A 17,633-nucleotide genomic window follows, 5' to 3' on the forward strand; every position below is an offset into this window, starting at 1 on the left:
GGTGACAAGAGTGAGATTCTGTCTCAAAAAAACAACAACAACAAAAAAAAGTGCTACAGACAATGAACACCAGCCAAAGGCTCAAAGAGTGTTATGAACCTCAGGCCGAGTGAGTACAGACGCACATGCACACCTACTTACACAACACACACCCCAGAGAGTATAAATGCATAAAACCAAGTCAGAAAAATCTCTTTTAAAAAGAAGGGGAAAAAACCTGCCAGAGAAATAAGAAATATCTTCCGAAGAGGAACTACCATTAGAAACACAAAAGCCAGAAGTATAAAAAACAGTGAAGTTTGGAAGCACTGAAAGAAAATATTGGCAATTTAAAACTCAATACCCAATGAAAACAACCTGCAGGAATGAAGACAGCCTTCCTTCCTTCAAGTTCAAATGGAAAGCTGTTCTGCAGGACTGGAGAATGCCTGCCTGCACCTGCCTGGGTGGCAGGGATTAGGGACGCCATGGTAGCAGAGACAGGAGACTAGCTACGCCCCGTGGGATTCCGGCAGGTAAATACACTTAGATGGCGGGGGCTGGCTTTCTCATCATCTGAGAAGGATATGGACCACAAGAGCACTAAAATGAACCTTGATGTGTTGCACTGGAACTGGAGACACTGGTGTGTATTCACAGTTTTCAACAAATAGAAACACAGAAACAAGTATAGATGTATCTGAATAAACAGGAATCTGGGAGTCCATAGTGATATATGGAAATCAATGAATAAATAAATGGGGAGAAGGGAAACTACTTGCTTCTAGTAGGACACTACCTGGTCATACAGAAAGAACGATAGAAACAGAAAATTATAATTTGGCAATCATCATAGTAATAATTTAGCCAAGAAAATCAATGGATGCTAAAACTACTGAGTGAAAGTTTGATGAGGAAGAGGACATGTACATATTCTCAAAGTACGTCCCCCTCAAAATACTGACTAAATATTAAGAGTAAAAGATAACTTTATAGTGAAGACACCACCTTAACAAGCAATAAAGGTAACAAAAGCAGTGATGGGACAAATGGGAACCATATGCCAAATATCCCTCAAAGCCACATTGAGGGATATTCAGCAAGGTAACCGTTCTGTAGTCTTCAAAAATGTCAAGGTCTTGAATGCCAAGAAAAGCCTGAGGAACTGATCCAGATTCAAAGAGATGTAGCAGAGGAAACAATTCAATGCAGGCCATCACCCTGGATTGGCAATTCTTGCTCAGAAGAACATGGCTAGGATAAATGACTGCTCATGAAGAGGGCCTGTGGACTGGACAGCAGTAACGCGTGATGCTTATTTCCTGACTCTGACAGCTGTCCTGGGGTTGTGGAGGAGAACACCCTTGTTTGTGAGAATTACACATTCAAGCCACGATTCTCAAAGCAGGCGCTGTGCATCGACAGGAGGACTCACTCGAATGCGTGTCTGGGCCCCATCCCCTGTGTGTCTAGTCCAGGAGGCCTGGACTGAAGCCTGAGAACTTGCATTCCCAACAGCAGCTCAAATGATCCTGACGCTGAGACCACACTCGGCGAACCATCACATTCAAGAGTCTGAAGATAACAGACCATCATGTTAATAACTTACCTTAAATGGTTCAGGAAAAGTTATTTTTCTTTTTTTAGTTTGGAACATTCCAAACTAAAAAAAACCAAATAGGTAAAAATGATGATCAAATAAAGACCATTTTAAAAAATAAGTGTGAGAATTTAGTATTAGCAAAAACTTCTTCGGGCAGAAGGCCAAGGATGCTACATGCAGGCGCAGCGCCCAGAGAAGGAGTGGGCAGCCGTGGGGCGAATGCACAGGCAGAGCTGCCGAGCACAGCTCCGAACAGTCGCAGATGCCTGTGGGGCTAACACGTATGGAGAATTAAGACGACCGAGATCATGCAAAACATGCGAGTGGGTACTCTGCTCTGGAACTGGAAAGCTAATTGATCTTCAACATCATTAAACCAAAGATAAATATTTTAATTATCAGGTTAGTAACAAAAAGCTATTAAAAGAATGATAACTAGTAGTAGGGAAATAGGTGGGGTAAATGGAATAAAGAAAAAAGAGAAGAAAAAAATACATAGAACAGGTAGAAAAAATATAAAACAGTAAGATAACTATTTACAAATATATCAGTAATTGCATTAAATGTGAACAGATAAATATCCCAAATATTCAGACTAATAAAAAATTTAAAAATAACTGCAAATTACAAGGTATCCACATTGAATATAAAGACACAGAAAGCTTGAAATTAAAGGACATAGAAAAAGTTACATCATGCATATACTAACCAAAAGAAAGTTTCAGATGCCACATAAATATTGAATAAACTTTACAGTAAGAACCACCACTACAGGTAAAGAGGAAAACATCATCGTGAAAAGGGTGACCCTCCTAACAAGGCAATTCTAAATTGGTACGCATCTAATCATACAGCCCTAAAACATACATGAGACAAAATCTCACAAAACAGAAAGGAGGCACAAATCTACAAAGAGTGGCAGACTTTAACACACCTCCTACAGCAAAGGAAGGACTTCAGGCACAGGACTGAGATGGTGGGTTCTGCATTGAGATCACGGCTGCTTCTGCCTTACTGGAGAAGGACTGAGGGCGAGACTAAACCCAAGGAGACCAAGAGGAAGCCGCCGAACAAGCTCAGGTGGGAATGATGGCAGCCTGGATGTCAACAGGAAGAAGCGAAGCCACTTGTGAAACAGACGCAACAGGACCTGGCCACGCCCAAAAGCAGAGACAGGGAACGAACACCAAGCGTGGGTTTTCTGGCCTACACAAGAGCAGCAAGCAAAGCACCAGCTACAGCGTTGATGCCAGGGAAGCAGCAAATCCGCAGAGCCCCACTCAAAGAGGGAGAAACAGCACATGCACTCACACACGTGTACAAGGACAGAAAGGGAGACACAGCACACACACACGTGTACAAGGACAGAAAGGGAGAAACAGCACACACACTCACACACGTGTACAAGGACAGAAAGGGAGAAACAGCACACACACTCACACAAGTGTACAAGGACAGAAAGGGAGAAACAGCACACACTCACACACGTGTACAAGGACAGAAAGGGAGAAACAGCACACGCACTCACACAAGTATACAAGGACAAAGGGAGAAACAGCACACGCACTCACACAAGTATACAAGGACAAAGGGAGAAACAGCACACGCACTCACACACGTGTACAAAGACAGAAGGAGGTGAACACAGATTATTAACCGCAGGTGCCTCTGAGAGATATCTTTATGGTTTTATGTGTTTTCCCCAAATCCTCACACTGAATAAAACCACTTCCAAAACAACCCAAAAAATTTACTTAAAAGAAAATGCCAAGTAGAGTAAGAAAGGAAGCAAGGGGATCTACCCAGACTTTCAGTGGGTGCTTCAGGCAATTTGCTCATATCAACTCAGACAATTACAGTAATGCAAAAAAATTTAGATTTCAACTCATCTACATGTCGAAGGCATAGCTTGGAGTTCTGATTTAATACAACTATTTCACTTTTACCCATAACAAACCACAGCCACCACTGCCGCGGATATGGATCGTGCTCTTCCCAGTCCACTGACATTGGGATTTGCAGTGCAGGCTGCAACTCACCCGCTGGTTCCCAGCAAAACTTACACACGCCTCGAACCTAATGGAATCTTGCCAGAACAAATAACTCACTAAGAAGGTATGGCAATTGGATAAGAAGATCAATGACACAGTTGCCCCTACCAACTTCCACCCTCGCTGTCTGTCCCAAGCTCTGCCTGCCCTCCCTATGTCCTCCCATATGGCCTAAGGGCCTTCTGCAGAAATGGAACCCTCATTATTTACAGACAAAGAGTAAGAAAATACCAGAAGTAACATTTAACAGTAAAGAAACTGACATAACAGCTGATGAACAGAGTGTTCTCCTATCAAGATAATATGCCTGATGAAGAACCTTCCAGAAGAACATCTCTGCTCTGGGGCTGTCATCTGAGGACTTCATCAGCTTTCCACACAGAAATACAGGGAAAAGGGAGGATTATTTCAATGAAAAAGAGGCTCCTTCACTAAAACAAACAAAACACAGCAACAACAAAAACCCCTTTCTGGAGAAGTGACTGCATTGTCCCCAGGTGCTGCAGACTCATCCACTGGCCAGCTTTCTCCATTTCCACAGTCTTACCTCTCTGAACTGATGTAAGACACGGTCAGTCTGATGAGCTCCAATGGTGACTTCCGGGAGAAAGATAGGAATGCTTGTGTAATTCAGCACCTCAAACTTATCCTGAACCCTAAAAAATAAGACATGTGGATCACACCAAACCATCAAAATAAATACAATAAAAGAAGTTTAAGTCCGATTTTTTTTAAACATCCATATAAAAAATCTATATATCCCAATAAATGCCGTTCATTGCCAAGCAATCATCCCAGCAGCAAAGCCTTCCTCCCAAAGACCACATGGTCGATCTGGAGCTGCTTTTTAATATTACTCTCAGAACCTGAGGTAGCATCTTTTAAAAGCCTCAGTACCTACATAGGACGACCTTCTGGGAATGAATGCTGTTTTGGAGACATAGGAAAAGGAGGCAAAGTGTGCTTTAAACACAGGAATAGCAGGAATAAAAAGCTAGAAGCAAATGGTTATATGACAGTGCTACACACAAAGCATGCCCCCATTAACAATTTTCCAGATGAGTGGATCTTGGGGCAGGAACGGTGAGTAGCTTCAGTCCCTCTGGGGTTGCAGCCAGCGTCTTACTGCTCTGTTCTGTATGCTGAGGCCAACATAGGATGGTCTGTTGTACCACGGCTTGTAAAAGGTCTAATTCTCCACTTTTCTTGGCACCAATAAATATACAAATCATAGGATAGTCTCTTAGCTTTATCATTTCATTTTGCTGAATGTTAAAATATTTATACTTTGTTAAAATTTGCTTATTTTAAATTAAATATAGTCTGAATATAACCACTATACTTAAAGATTTTTAAAAAGCATTTTTTGAGCTTTTGGAAAAAAAACATTAAAATAAAGTCTCTTTTCTTAAGGGCTCAAAACAAAGAAAATAATTATTTTCAACAGTCACATTCCCATTACTGAGTTATAAAAGCAGGAGACATTTCTCATTTGTAATGGCTCAAATGGAAATTATGTGAGTGTATCTGGCTCTCGGCCAGACTTTGTGAGACAGTCCAGGCCCACTAAGCAAACCCAAGGCCTATTCCCCACGGTACCCAGGTAGGCTCTCCCACAAACAGAACAACCTGACCAGAACCCAAGGCTCACGGGATCCACGAATCATGCTTCCACAGACAGCCACAGAGCTGCGAACCTGCGGCAAGCTGAAGATGAGTGGACGGTAGGTATAGCGTCAGGAGCGTCCTAGTAAAAACCGCGTCGCTCGTACACGGTTAGTGATCCAATAATGCAAATGCCCCTCCAAGAAACTGCTGCCAGGATAACAATGATCGTTTGCTTTCCTAAGTGTATTTATGTGCGTTTCCACATGGGTAGGCAAATGGCTGTAATGTACACACTTACAGATAAGATCGTTTTCTTAGTTTTACTATTAAGTTGGTTTTACTTGCCAAAAGATATTCAAATATTTTTTAAAAACTCAAGCAAGCAAAACAGAAAGTTTGTGAAGGGCATAAAGTTGCTGTATTTTGTAAGACTGCATTAATTGTAAGACTACAATTTCCCTCTCCAGAGGAAACTGCTGCTAGCTTTCCTTATGCATTCTATCTAAACACTTCCATGCATGTGTCAATAATCTACAGGTACGTATCTTCTTACTGTTAACACAAATATAAGGATAATTTTTGAAGTGATCTCACAATAAGAAATTCCAACTAAAAATGAAGTTCATATTTTAAATGTTAACAAATATCAATGTAGGGAGGTGACATGGTTTTTACAGTTTGAAAAACCTAAGAAAATGCTAGAAAATGTGAAAGCAATCAGTGGCCTGGACCATGTGTGGTATAGAGAGCAACAGCGCCATCTATGCTTAATTTGGCAACATTACATGTAGTCCCGGAAAATCTTTTAACAAGTACGCTTCAAACTATTTTTGAAGATTAAAAAAAGAATCTGTTGCAATTTATTTATACCTAACCAAACTACCCTTTCAATTTATTACTATGAGCTTAATGATGACTACTAGGAAGAGTCCATGGTATATCTCCAGTAAACTCCTAGATTTAAGTAAGAAATAAAGATACAAGGAATCATTTTATGACTCAGGAAGCAAAAGGCAGTGAAAGAAAATATTCTCTTCACAAAGCACTTAGTTTCATTAAGAAGAATTCAAAACTGATTGAGGATAATATATCCTTTTAATATCATAAGTCACTGTCTAAAGAAGAATATAAAATATACTAGAGCTTGGTTACAATATGAGGTGCTGGGACACGTATTTTAAAACAAGAGTAAGGCAGGAACACAGAAAAAAGAATAAAATTGTAAATAGTGTTTTATGACTCAAGCTGTTTCCCAATTAACCGAATGTCAACACTTTGTCCTATAACATTTCCAAACCCTATTTTTCAGTTTCTCCTGAATTGCAAAGTTCTATCTGAAACACTGTACTTCTGAAACCAAACTCACATGCTACAGTTTCTGTAGCACTGAAATTTCATGTTAAAAAGACGTGCTCCAGGAGTCATGTAAAAATCTTAGCAATAAAGCAAAAAGAAGGTGGGTGTGAAGGTCTGGGCTCTGGAGAAGCAGGGATGGTCTGAGAGGAGCTTGCACAGCTGGAGGCCTGACGTGTCCTCGGACGTCCTGACTGGACTGAAACCAGCCCAAGCAGGCGCCAGTCAGTTAGGGATGTGGATATGAACAAGACTGAAAAATACAATTACTGCCTCTCAGCACAAGCATAGCTATACACATACACATAATTAGACACTGGCAACACGTAACTGAGATGGTGCAGAAATGTTCTAAACCAATAATTTGGTCAGGTTATGGATAAAATGAATGTCACTGGTAAACGGCATGTTTACAATAATTATGTTAGAAAATTGGTCATAATTATCACTTGAGTCCCTCAATTGAGAAATGGTACTCAAATGAAAATAAACACAATTGATATTGTAAACTTATGAAACATCTTTGGGGAGGAAGAAAGGCAAAATACCAGGAGAAAAAAGGACAAAACCATTCATAGTGAGCTAGATTAAAACAACTGAATGCTATAATTGATACGCTATGGGGGAATTACAGGATCCTTCTCTATGCTCCGATAAGCACATAACTAAATAACTACATGAATGGTGCAGAATCGAATCAACACACATTTCACACTGTGTTTAGAAAATGACACTGTTACCACAGGGAGGTCAAGTCAGACACAATCCCTTGTCTCCGTAAGTTTGTTAGATGTCATATGATGCCCAGCAGTAGCTAATACTAACAAACAAGGATACCATATACATTCATTTAAGTAACAGCCTACAAGAGTTAAGGGAAGGTGTCAGGGAGAAAAAAGGGTGATTACGTCCAAGCTTTAAAGACTGCTAGGATTTCTAGGTAACTACTGGGCAGGTGGTGGTGGAAGAAGGGCCTGGGAGATTGCCTGGTATCCTGGTAGAAGACGCAGAACCAGGGCAGACTGGGATTCTGAATTAATTCTGGGAAAGGAAATTCAGACCTATGACTAAATGAAGATAGGCCACTCAAAGATTCTAGTAAAGAGAAAACGGGGTCACTGTGACTTTTTAAAAAAATTAACCTGGTGGGAGTGGGATGAAGAAATAAAGAGGCAGAGGAGCAGACACCAAGAACCAGGGGATTCCACACCAAGGGGAGCAGCAGTGTTAGAGACAAGGGAAAGAAGTCACTGAAAGTGGCACACTGACCTGCAGGGTGTGACTTTGGGGAGGATAAGGGGGTCAGCAGGGAAAAAGGAGGGTTCAAGCTAGGATTATGGTTGACGGAGGAGTCGAAGGTTCCACCACGATTCAAGCCTGAACAGACGGCAGGAGGGAAGGCAAGATGGCCCGGGACACAGGACCACGCAGAGGATGCAGAGAGCAGCAGCTCTAGCTCCTGCAGCCCGAGAGGTGAGACGCCCCACACAGTCACACAACCTTGGCAGGCTCGAGCTCTCGAGTCATGGTCTCCTCCTTGTAAAATGAGGGAGTCCCGCCCCACAGAAGTGCTGTGGAACAGACAAATTATTTCCGAAACACCTTCCAGACGCTGTGTTGACATCTACTGTTAACTATGAGATTTCAGACATAACAGCAAAACACGGTTCAGCAGGGTCCCATCCCCAGCCTCCGGGCCACAAACCTCTGCAACCTGTTAGGAACCTGGCCACACAGCAGGAGGTGAGCGAGCAAGCCAGCGAAGCTTCATCTGTATTTATAGCCGATTCCCCTCGCTCGCATTACTGCCTGAGCTCCACCTGCTGTCAGACCAGCGCGGCATGAGATTCTCACAGGAGCACAAACCCTATTGTGAACTGTGCATACAAGGGATCTAGTTTGCATGCTCCTTATGAGAATCTAATGCCTGATGATCTGTCACTGTCTCCCATCACCCCCAGATGGGACCATCTAGTTGCAGGAAAACAAGCTCAGGGCTCCCACTGATTTTACATCATGGTGAGTTGTAGAATTATTTCATTATATATAAGAATGTAATAATAAGAGAAATAAAGTACCCAATAAATGTAACGCACTTGAATCATGCTGAAACCATCCACCCATCCCCGCCCCAGTCTGTGTAAAAACTGCCTTCCATGAAACTGGTCCCTGGTGCCAAAAAGGTTTGGGACTGCTGCAATAGAGCAGTTTAAAGAGAAGGTGGAGGTTTTTTAAAGCAAAGTTTTGAATAATAGAGTATATCATTTAGGTAAATTCACAAACGCACACACAAATATAGGCATCTAGTCCAAAATGTTAACAGAGTTTTAAAAAACAAAGAGGGAACTTCCAGCTTCAGCTCCAAAGGGTGAAGGCTGGAAGCTGTAATTTCCATCCTTCCAATAAGAAAAAACTGAAAATCAATGGCCTTTCCTGGACTAACAGCAACAATGAATTGAGTGATTTTATAGCTTATAAAAAGTGGAAGAGGCCAGGTGCGGTGACTCACGTCTGTAATCCCAGCACTTTGGGAGGCCAGGGCAGGCAGATCACTTGAGATTAGGAGTTTGTGACTAGCTGGCCAACATGGCAAAACCCCATTCCTACTAAAAATACAAAAATTAGCCAGGTGTGGTGGTGCACGCCTGTAGTATCAGCTACTTGGGAGGCTGATACTTAAGAACTGCTGGAACCCAGGAAGGGGAGGCTGCAGTGAGCCAAGATCATGCCACTGCAGCCTGGGCGATGGGCAATAGAGCAAGACCCTGTCTCAAAGAAAAAAAAAAAGAAAAGTGGAAGGAATGGCAGCCATGTCACAGTGACAGCAGGAGGAGCCAAGAAGACTGTGCCGTCGGTACCTGCAGCCCCATGGAGCAGCAGCACCATCACGAAGTGGACCTAGATGGGTTGTAAATGTATACTGGAAACTCCACAGCAACCACTACAAACATTTTTTTAAAGTACAATCAAGATGTTAAGGGAAAAGATAAAAGAGAATCTTATAAAATGCTCAATGAAATCCAGAGAAGGCAGAAAAAGAGGCAGGGAGAAACAACAAATGCAGCAAACAGAAAACAGGGAAAAGCATGGTAAAATGGAACTTGATTATCTTCACGCTCACTTCTAACGTGAATGGTCCAAATACAGCAATTAAAAGACAGAGACTGTCAGAGTAGATTAAAACACAAGACCCAATTACTACTTACTGTCTACAAGAAAACTAAAGACTCGAGATAGAAGAGGAAAAAAGACACACCATGCCCACGCTAATTGAAAGCTGCAGTGGCTATATTAAATTCAGATAGAGCTGACTTCAAACAAGGACAAACATCAGCGAAAAAGAGGGGCATTACATAACAATAAAGCGGCCAATTCTTCAAGAAGATAACAACCTAAGATAATAAACTATGTACCTAACAACAGTACCTCAAAATATATGATGCAAAAACTAATAGAACCCAAGGGAGAAATAGACAAATCCAGCGCTGTTGGAAATTTAAACCCAACTCTCAGTAACCAACAGATCCAGCAGAGAGAAAATCAGTAAAGATACTGATGACCCCAACTCTGAGTAACCGATGGACCCAGCAGAGAGAAAATCAGTAAGGATACCGATGACTTGAATACCACCGTCAATTGGCTCGATCTGACATTTATACAACACTCCAGCAACAGCAGAATCTACACTCTTCTCAAGCTGAACTGGAACACTAATCAAGATAGGAAACACTGGCCATAGAAAACCTTAATAAATGTAAATGGAGAGAAATCATACACAGTGTATTCTCAGACCACAAGAGAATTAAACTAGAAATCAACAACAGAAAGATACCTAGAAAATCCCTACATGCCTGGAGATTAAACAACACACTTCTAAATAACGTGGGTCAAAGAAAAAGTCTCAAAATATTTTTTAAAACATTTTGAACGAAAATAAAAATACAACTTATCCACATTTGTGTGATACAGCAAAAGCAGCACCGACAGGGCAACTGACAGCACTGATGCATGTGCAACCATTCTTCTGTTCTCCAGGGCTTCCTTCCCAGACCACCACTAATACCAAAATCTGAGGATGCTCAAGTTCCTCACATAAAACCATACAGTATTTGCATATCAACTATGCACACACTCCCCACACACTTTAAATGAAGCTTGTCCAACCCACGGCTGTATTCAGCCCAGGGCAGCTTTGAATGCAGCCCAACATAAATTCATAAACTTTCTCAAAACACTGTGAGTTTTCTGCCTTTCTTTTTTAACTCATCAGCTGTTATCTTGTGGGGTCCAAGACAATTCTTCTTCTTCCAATGTGGCCCAGGGAAGCCAAAAGATTGGACACCCCCGCTTTAAATCATCTCTAGAGTATGCATAATACCTAATGCAATGTAATACAATAATATAGTATTATAACATCTAATACAATGTAAATGCTATATAAATAGTCGTTATACTGTATTTTTACATTTTTATTATTTTTTTATTGCTGTGTTATTTTTATTGGCTTTTTTTTTCCCAAATATTTTTGATCCAAGGTTGGTTGAATCCAAGGATGCAGAACCCAGGGATACAAAGGGCTGACTATATTAGAAAAGAAAAAAGATCTAAAATCAATAAGCTTAGGAATCTATAGAAAAAGAACAAGTGAAGCCTAAAGAAAGCAGAGAAAAAATAATAAAACTAGGGTATACATCAATAAAACAGAAAACAACTGGATAAATTATCAAAACAAAAACCTGGTTCTTCGAAAAAGTTAATAAATATGAAGGGAAAATTCACAAAGAGCAAATAAATAGCCAATAAAAATATAAATTGAAGTTTAGTGTTTATAAAATGCAAAGTAAAACAAATACTTGTATGGGTATCAGAATCGAAAGTTTTTGTTTGCATTTTGTTTAATTATATTCTTTATAGGGAAATTCAGAGGACCAGGTCCAAGTATGAATACTGGTACACATATTCCGGAGAATCATTTTGCAAAAACTCAATAGCTGTAAAATGCGTTCATATACTCTGACCACTTTTATACCTTAAGTAACCTGAAATTGAACAAGAAGGGGTACTACATGCTCTTTACTGTATTATGAACATGAAGAAACTGAAATAATCCAAGAGATCTATTTTAAAGAAACAGTAAATTATGCAGATTATGCAGTGTCGGAGAAATCAAAACTTTTTCTGTAAACGGCCGGATAGCAAATACCAGGCTTTGAGAGCTATATACAGTTTCCATCACATAATCCTTTCTTTTCCTTCCAATCCTTTAAAAACGTAAGGATCATTCTTAGCAGCTGACGGCTGGATCTGGCCCACAGGCCAAACAGTTTGCCAAGCCCTGATTTGCATCTCAATCAATGGTAAGTGCAGCATATATGGGGAGCCATGAAAAAATCAAATTTTAAAATGTTTAACAAAACAGGAACATGCTCAAAATACTGGAAGTAGAATACAAAAATACACACAAGATATATTTAGAAATATATGCACACACACATATTTAAAGACTGGAAGAACCTGCATTCAACCGTTAATCCTGGCACTGTGGTGTCAGAAGCGCAGGTGATTTGATTCTATATTCAACCTTTGTTCCCGACTTTCTCTTCCAAGAGGGTGTGCCTTTGGCCTCTCATCCACTTTGTCATTTCAGGCCCCTCACCCCTCCCTCCTTCACTTTCCTCCTTACCCAGACTAAGCGTCATGGTTCACCACTACTCACATGCGATTTTGTCTGTGCTCAGTTCCCTTGCCCCTCTCTTACAAAACCTCAGTCTTGTTAAAATCCCAGGCTCTGCCCAAGGTAAAAAACCACATCTCCTAGGTTCGGATTTGCCTCCCCTGCCTGAAGTTTTTCTGCCAGAAGCACAGCTCTTGCGCTCTCAGAAAGCCTTTCCTTCGCCACACACAGAGCAGGCCTATGCTGCTGTCTGTGGCAGGGCCTCCTTGCGAGGCTGGCCCTTGGTTGGCTTCTGGAAACTCAGCTTCTAAAAAGTGCCCCATGCTGATGAGGCTGGGCAGCAAACTCAGCCCTACCAGGGTACGATGGGAGTTATGGAGAACACCTGCCTTCTTTCTGGGAGTCTGGAACCCGAGTAGTTGCGAAGCAGAGGATTCCTACGTGACCAGCTCCCAGTAAAAATTACGGGCACTGAGTGTCTAAAGGGCTTTCCAGGCAGAAATACTGCCCATATGTTACTGTATTTTTCACTGCTAGAGAAAGTTGCTCAATCAATGTGTCAGTGTCCCTCACAGGAGGAAGAGCCTGTGCATGGATTTCTCCAGAGTCCAACATGTCTTTTTTTGTATTGATCTGTCTGCGTATCTGTCCTCATTCACTGTGATAAATCTTATTCTGAATAGAGATAGGCAGATACCACAGAGGGAGCCCCCAAGGCTCCAACCCACAGCACACAGGCTCAGGATGCTGCACCAGGTAAGGACCACATGGAGCTGAGCTGCTGGCAGAGGGGAGGAGGCTGTGGGAACCAAGGAAGCTACCAAAGTGAACTTGGGTCTCCGAACTCACCACAGAAGCGGGGACTCCAGGAACTCTGTGGCAGGTTGTTTCTTTCCCCCTCTACTTTATATGAAAAACACCTGCAGTGACCAACTCAAGACTATGAATGGTCATCACCGCACAATGACATGGTGGCTGCCCCTGTTCCACGTAGGGATGCACGTTTTCATTCTGGACAGAGAATAACGGTGAATGCCGACCGTCCTCTGCATTCTCTGGGTGGACAGTCTGGCGCTGTTTTCCACCTGGCCCTTTAGATCTCCTCTCTACCATTCCTCCAAGGTGCTCTGTGCCCAGAGGCTGGCTCCTTGCATCTGAGGGGCTCTGCTGCCCTCTGACTTCAAGTGCAGCTGGGGGGACGATTGTTCTGCTGGTTCCCCGCATGCGGGTTCCCCATCCCCCTCGGGCTCCATCTGATGATGGACAGCCTCTTCCATAGCAGCAGCAGCAGCAGCTCTGGACTCCAAAACCCAGTGCCCCCGCCCTCAACTGCCAGTTTCCCACTGTGGATGGCCTGGGTGTCTCACCATCCTGTTGCTTCCCTCAACCCTGCCCTGCTCTTTATCAATGGTTCCTTTACTAAACTCTCTTCTGTTCTCTGGTCAAATGTGCCATCTGTTTCCTACGAGGAACCTGACAGCTGCAGCTAAAGCTGAATTTTGGGAAAATGGAAATGTTACGGCAAATTCACAAAGTTATACTGATGGAGAGTGCACAACAGAGCCTTCCCGTGGCTTTCCTGTGAAACCCATGTTGTTTGTACCGTGTGACAGGTTCCTGCCGGTTTCCAGTTATGCACAGCATGGCGTTTCCATCCACAACAGGTCACATATACAATGTGGTCCTACAAGATTCTAATGGAGCTGAACACTTCCTATCACAGCAGCTGTCACAGTGCCGTGGCTCAGCGCATGACTCCCGTGTCTGTGGTGATGTGGCATTAACAAACCTACTGCACTGCCAGCCGTGGAAGAGTCCAGCACATACAATTATGTACAGTACAGAATACCTGATATTCTCATCAATGACCATGTTACTGGTTTAGGTTATTTACTATACTAGACATTTTATCGTGATTTTTAGAGTACTCATCTTACTTATTTAAAAAAGTAACTGTAAAACAGCCTCAGGCAGGTCCTTCAGGAGGCATCCAGAAGAAGGCATCATTGTCACAGGAGGTGACAGCTCCACGCGTGTTACTGCCCGTGAAGGCCTTCCAGTGAGAAAGGTGTGGAGGTGGAAGACAATGATACAGATGCTCCCGACCCCGGGTAGGCCCAGGCCACTGTGTTTGTATCTTAACTAACAACAACAACAACAAAAGTTTAAAAAGTAAAAATAAATAATTTTAAAAATCAGAAAATACTTCTAGAATAAGGATATAAAGAAAGAAAAAAATTTAAGTTTATAAAGAAAGTTATAGTAAGCTAAGGTTAATCTCTTACTGAAGAAAAAAACTTTTTATATAAATTTAGTGTAGCCTAATTGTACATTGTTTACAAAGTCTACCACAGTGTACGGTGATGTCCTAGACCTTCACATTCACCCACCACTCACTCACTGACTCACCCAGAACAACTGCCAGTCCCGTCAGCTCCACTCACGGTACATGCCCTAGACGGGTGGACCATTTTCACCTTTTATACCATATTATTTTTTATGTTTAGATACACAAATACTTACCGTCGTGTTACAACTGGCAACAGTATTCAGTACTGTACCATGCTGTACAGGTTTATGGCCTAGGAGCAACAGGCTCCACCATACCACCTAGGTGTGCAGGTTATAGCATCTACGCTTATGTAAACACACACTATGATGTTTTCACGATGATGAAATCGCCTCACGACACCTTTCTTAGAACATATCCCTGTCGTTAAGCAACACAGAACTACGTACACAAAGCAGTGCTAAGCCCTGTGGTGCTCAATCCTGTAAGGGTGGTGAGCACATCACTCGGAAGGTCAGCTCTCCCACCAAGGGGCGGGGCACACTGGGACTCTGGCTTACAACAATCAACTGCACTGGGGCATGCACAGAAAAAAATATGAATAGCATCTTCAACACAGTTGTCTTTAGGAGGTGGGTTGGTTCAACTTCACTGTAGATTTCCATAAAGCGTGAATTGAGGATAATTAATGTAAATTATTTCTAAGATCAGAAAAAAACTACTTAAAAAGTAAAAGAAAAAAAAGCTTAGTATTAAAGAACAAAAATATTAATGGAGAAATGTAAACACATCATGCATCTACAATCAGAGTATAATAATATACCATAAACAGTATCATAACATAGTCCCTAAAACTTTAGTACTTATGATATATACACATTGTTCTGAGCCTTTCAAATTATTCCCACATTTAATCCCCACAACAGTCCTATGAGGTAGCTTCTATTTTCTTCCTGCTTTACAACAAGGAGACAGAGGCTCAGAGAGGTTAGGCCCCTTGCCCAGGGGCACAGTGACAGGTGAGTGGCTGAGTCCCTCTCAACGGGTCCTTCTGACCTGGTTATGAAATGGTGAGTCTCTGGTATTACAACAATCATTTTCTTCTCAGAAATATACTTTTATTTTCTCCTCTTGGTCTCCATCACCTACGCATCCCTGTCCTAAAGTTAAAATTAATCGGAATGAACCAATGTTTGATGGCCCTTGCCACAGTTCACAGCAAAGCACACACTGACTTTGCAACAAAAATGGCTGCACAGGGAATAATCAGCTGACTTCAGTGACTCAGAGAAACTTCTACATTCAGACACCTCAGAGGACCCCTCTAATTTCTGGTCGGTCGCCCTGTCAATCAGCAAACTCACGGCCCTCAGGTTGAAATGTGTTGTCCACCTGGAGTAGGCACTGTAACCTTTGGCCATTGTCTCCAGGATGCAGAATATTTATTCAGAGGCCAAAAGCAGTGCTTTGTGCTTTACTTCCATCTCCTAGTAATGGCTCAGAAAGACAAGGAAGGCCGGCGCAGTGGCTCACGCCTGTAATCCCAGCACTTCTGGAGGCCGAGGCAGGTGGATCACCTGAGGTCAGGAGTTCAAGACCAGTCTGCCCAACATGGCGAAACCCTGTCTCTACTAAAAATACAAAAAATTAGCCGGGTATAGTGGTGCATGCCTATAATCCCATCTACTCAGGAGGCTGAGGCAGGAGAATCGCCTGAACCGGGAGGCAGAGGTTGCAGTGAGCTGAGATTGTGCCACTGCACTCCAGTCTGGGCAACAAGAGCAAAACTCTGACTCAAAAAAAAAAAAAGACAAGGAAAGCAGGTTTTGTTGTTTGTTTTACTTTCTAATGGAAGATTTGCTAGATTCCTTTCAAAAGACTTTCTAGAGAGCCAATCGTTTCAGTAAGCTACTTTTAGATTAACACCATTTTATACAGTAGTCAATACATGAATATAATATATGAAATTTATATTTGTTTTTTCCTTCACTACACATGGCCTAGCACTCTACCTCACTGCCATAATCTTACATATGGAGGCACAGGCAGATAAAGTGACTTGTCCCAAGTCACACAGCCAGCTAAGGGCTGACCTGACCCTTCCCGTCTCCTCAGTCTGACATGAGGACCCCACAGTGTGCCTACCTCGCTCACCCTTCAGTATCCATTCCACTAACTAGAAAACTGATTTTGCAAATACTATTTTAACAGTGGGGCAGGAATTAACAAACTAAGTAGAATGACTAGTTTTTTTTAATGTAAACCTATTTTTTGCTTATTAATGCTGTACTAAAAACATCAAACAGAAGTGAACTTCTTTTGAGAGACAGGGTCTCTGTCGCCCAAGCTGGAGTACCGTGGCGTGAACACAGCTCATTGCAGCCTCAACCTCCCAGGTTCAAGTGACCCTCCCACCTTAACCTCCCAAGTAGCTGGGACTATAGGCATGCACCACCATACCCAGATAATTTTTAAATTTTTTGTAGAGATGGGGTCTCACTATATTGCCCAGGCTGGTCTCGAACTCCGGGGCTCCAGCAATCCTCCCGCTTGAGCTTCCCAACGTGCTGGGTTTACAGACGTGAATGCTGCCTGGCCAGAAGTAAACTTATTACACATTCTGTTTACATTTTGATCAGTGAACTTTTAGTGACATGTGCAGTGAGCCAGCTGTCCCTCTGGTCATCCTAGGAGACTACTGTATCACTCACATCCCATCAGGTAGAGAAAGAAGGTAAGCACCAACGGCCTAAGAACACCAACATCACAGGGCCAAGAACAGAGCTGCCATCTGTAGGCACCAACTTCCTAATTTACTTCCAAACGTTGAGGAGAGGGAAGTTGAGTGCCCCGGCCATCCTTGTGCCTCCAGGCCCTCGAGAGGCAAAGTGTTGGTGCAGTCTGCGCAGAGCATCCTGGGTAGAGGCAGGAAGCAGCACAGGGCAGGCTCAGGCCAAGGGCTCGAGGCTTAACACAAAAGGCAGATCCCCAAATAGCTACTCATGTTTCCTGCATTTTCACAAGTCAAAGACCCTCAAATTACTCCAATCTTGATTTATAAATAATCAGAATTAT

The 17,633-nt window shown here is 42.3% G+C and overlaps 2 protein-coding genes across 2 annotated transcripts in view; both read right to left on the reverse strand.

Moving 5' to 3' along the window:
* The window catches only part of LOC107973995 (uncharacterized), a 59,447-nt gene extending 55,273 nt beyond the window's left edge, over window positions 1–4,174 (reverse strand). The window contains exon 1 of the mRNA XM_063790968.1: window positions 2,517–4,174. The gene's annotated coding sequence lies outside the window, so the exon portion shown is untranslated. The remainder of the gene's footprint in view (window positions 1–2,516) is intronic.
* Window positions 1–17,633, reverse strand: part of NDUFA10 (NADH:ubiquinone oxidoreductase subunit A10) — a 64,268-nt gene that overhangs the window by 25,288 nt on the left and 21,347 nt on the right. Inside the window, exon 9 of the mRNA NM_001071805.1 lies at window positions 4,181–4,289. Within this exon, the coding sequence (NP_001065273.1) occupies window positions 4,181–4,289 (109 nt within the window). The remainder of the gene's footprint in view (window positions 1–4,180; window positions 4,290–17,633) is intronic.

This window comes from Pan troglodytes, chromosome 13 (genome assembly GCF_028858775.2).
Source record: "Pan troglodytes isolate AG18354 chromosome 13, NHGRI_mPanTro3-v2.0_pri, whole genome shotgun sequence".
NCBI classification, from domain to species: domain Eukaryota; kingdom Metazoa; phylum Chordata; class Mammalia; order Primates; family Hominidae; genus Pan; species Pan troglodytes.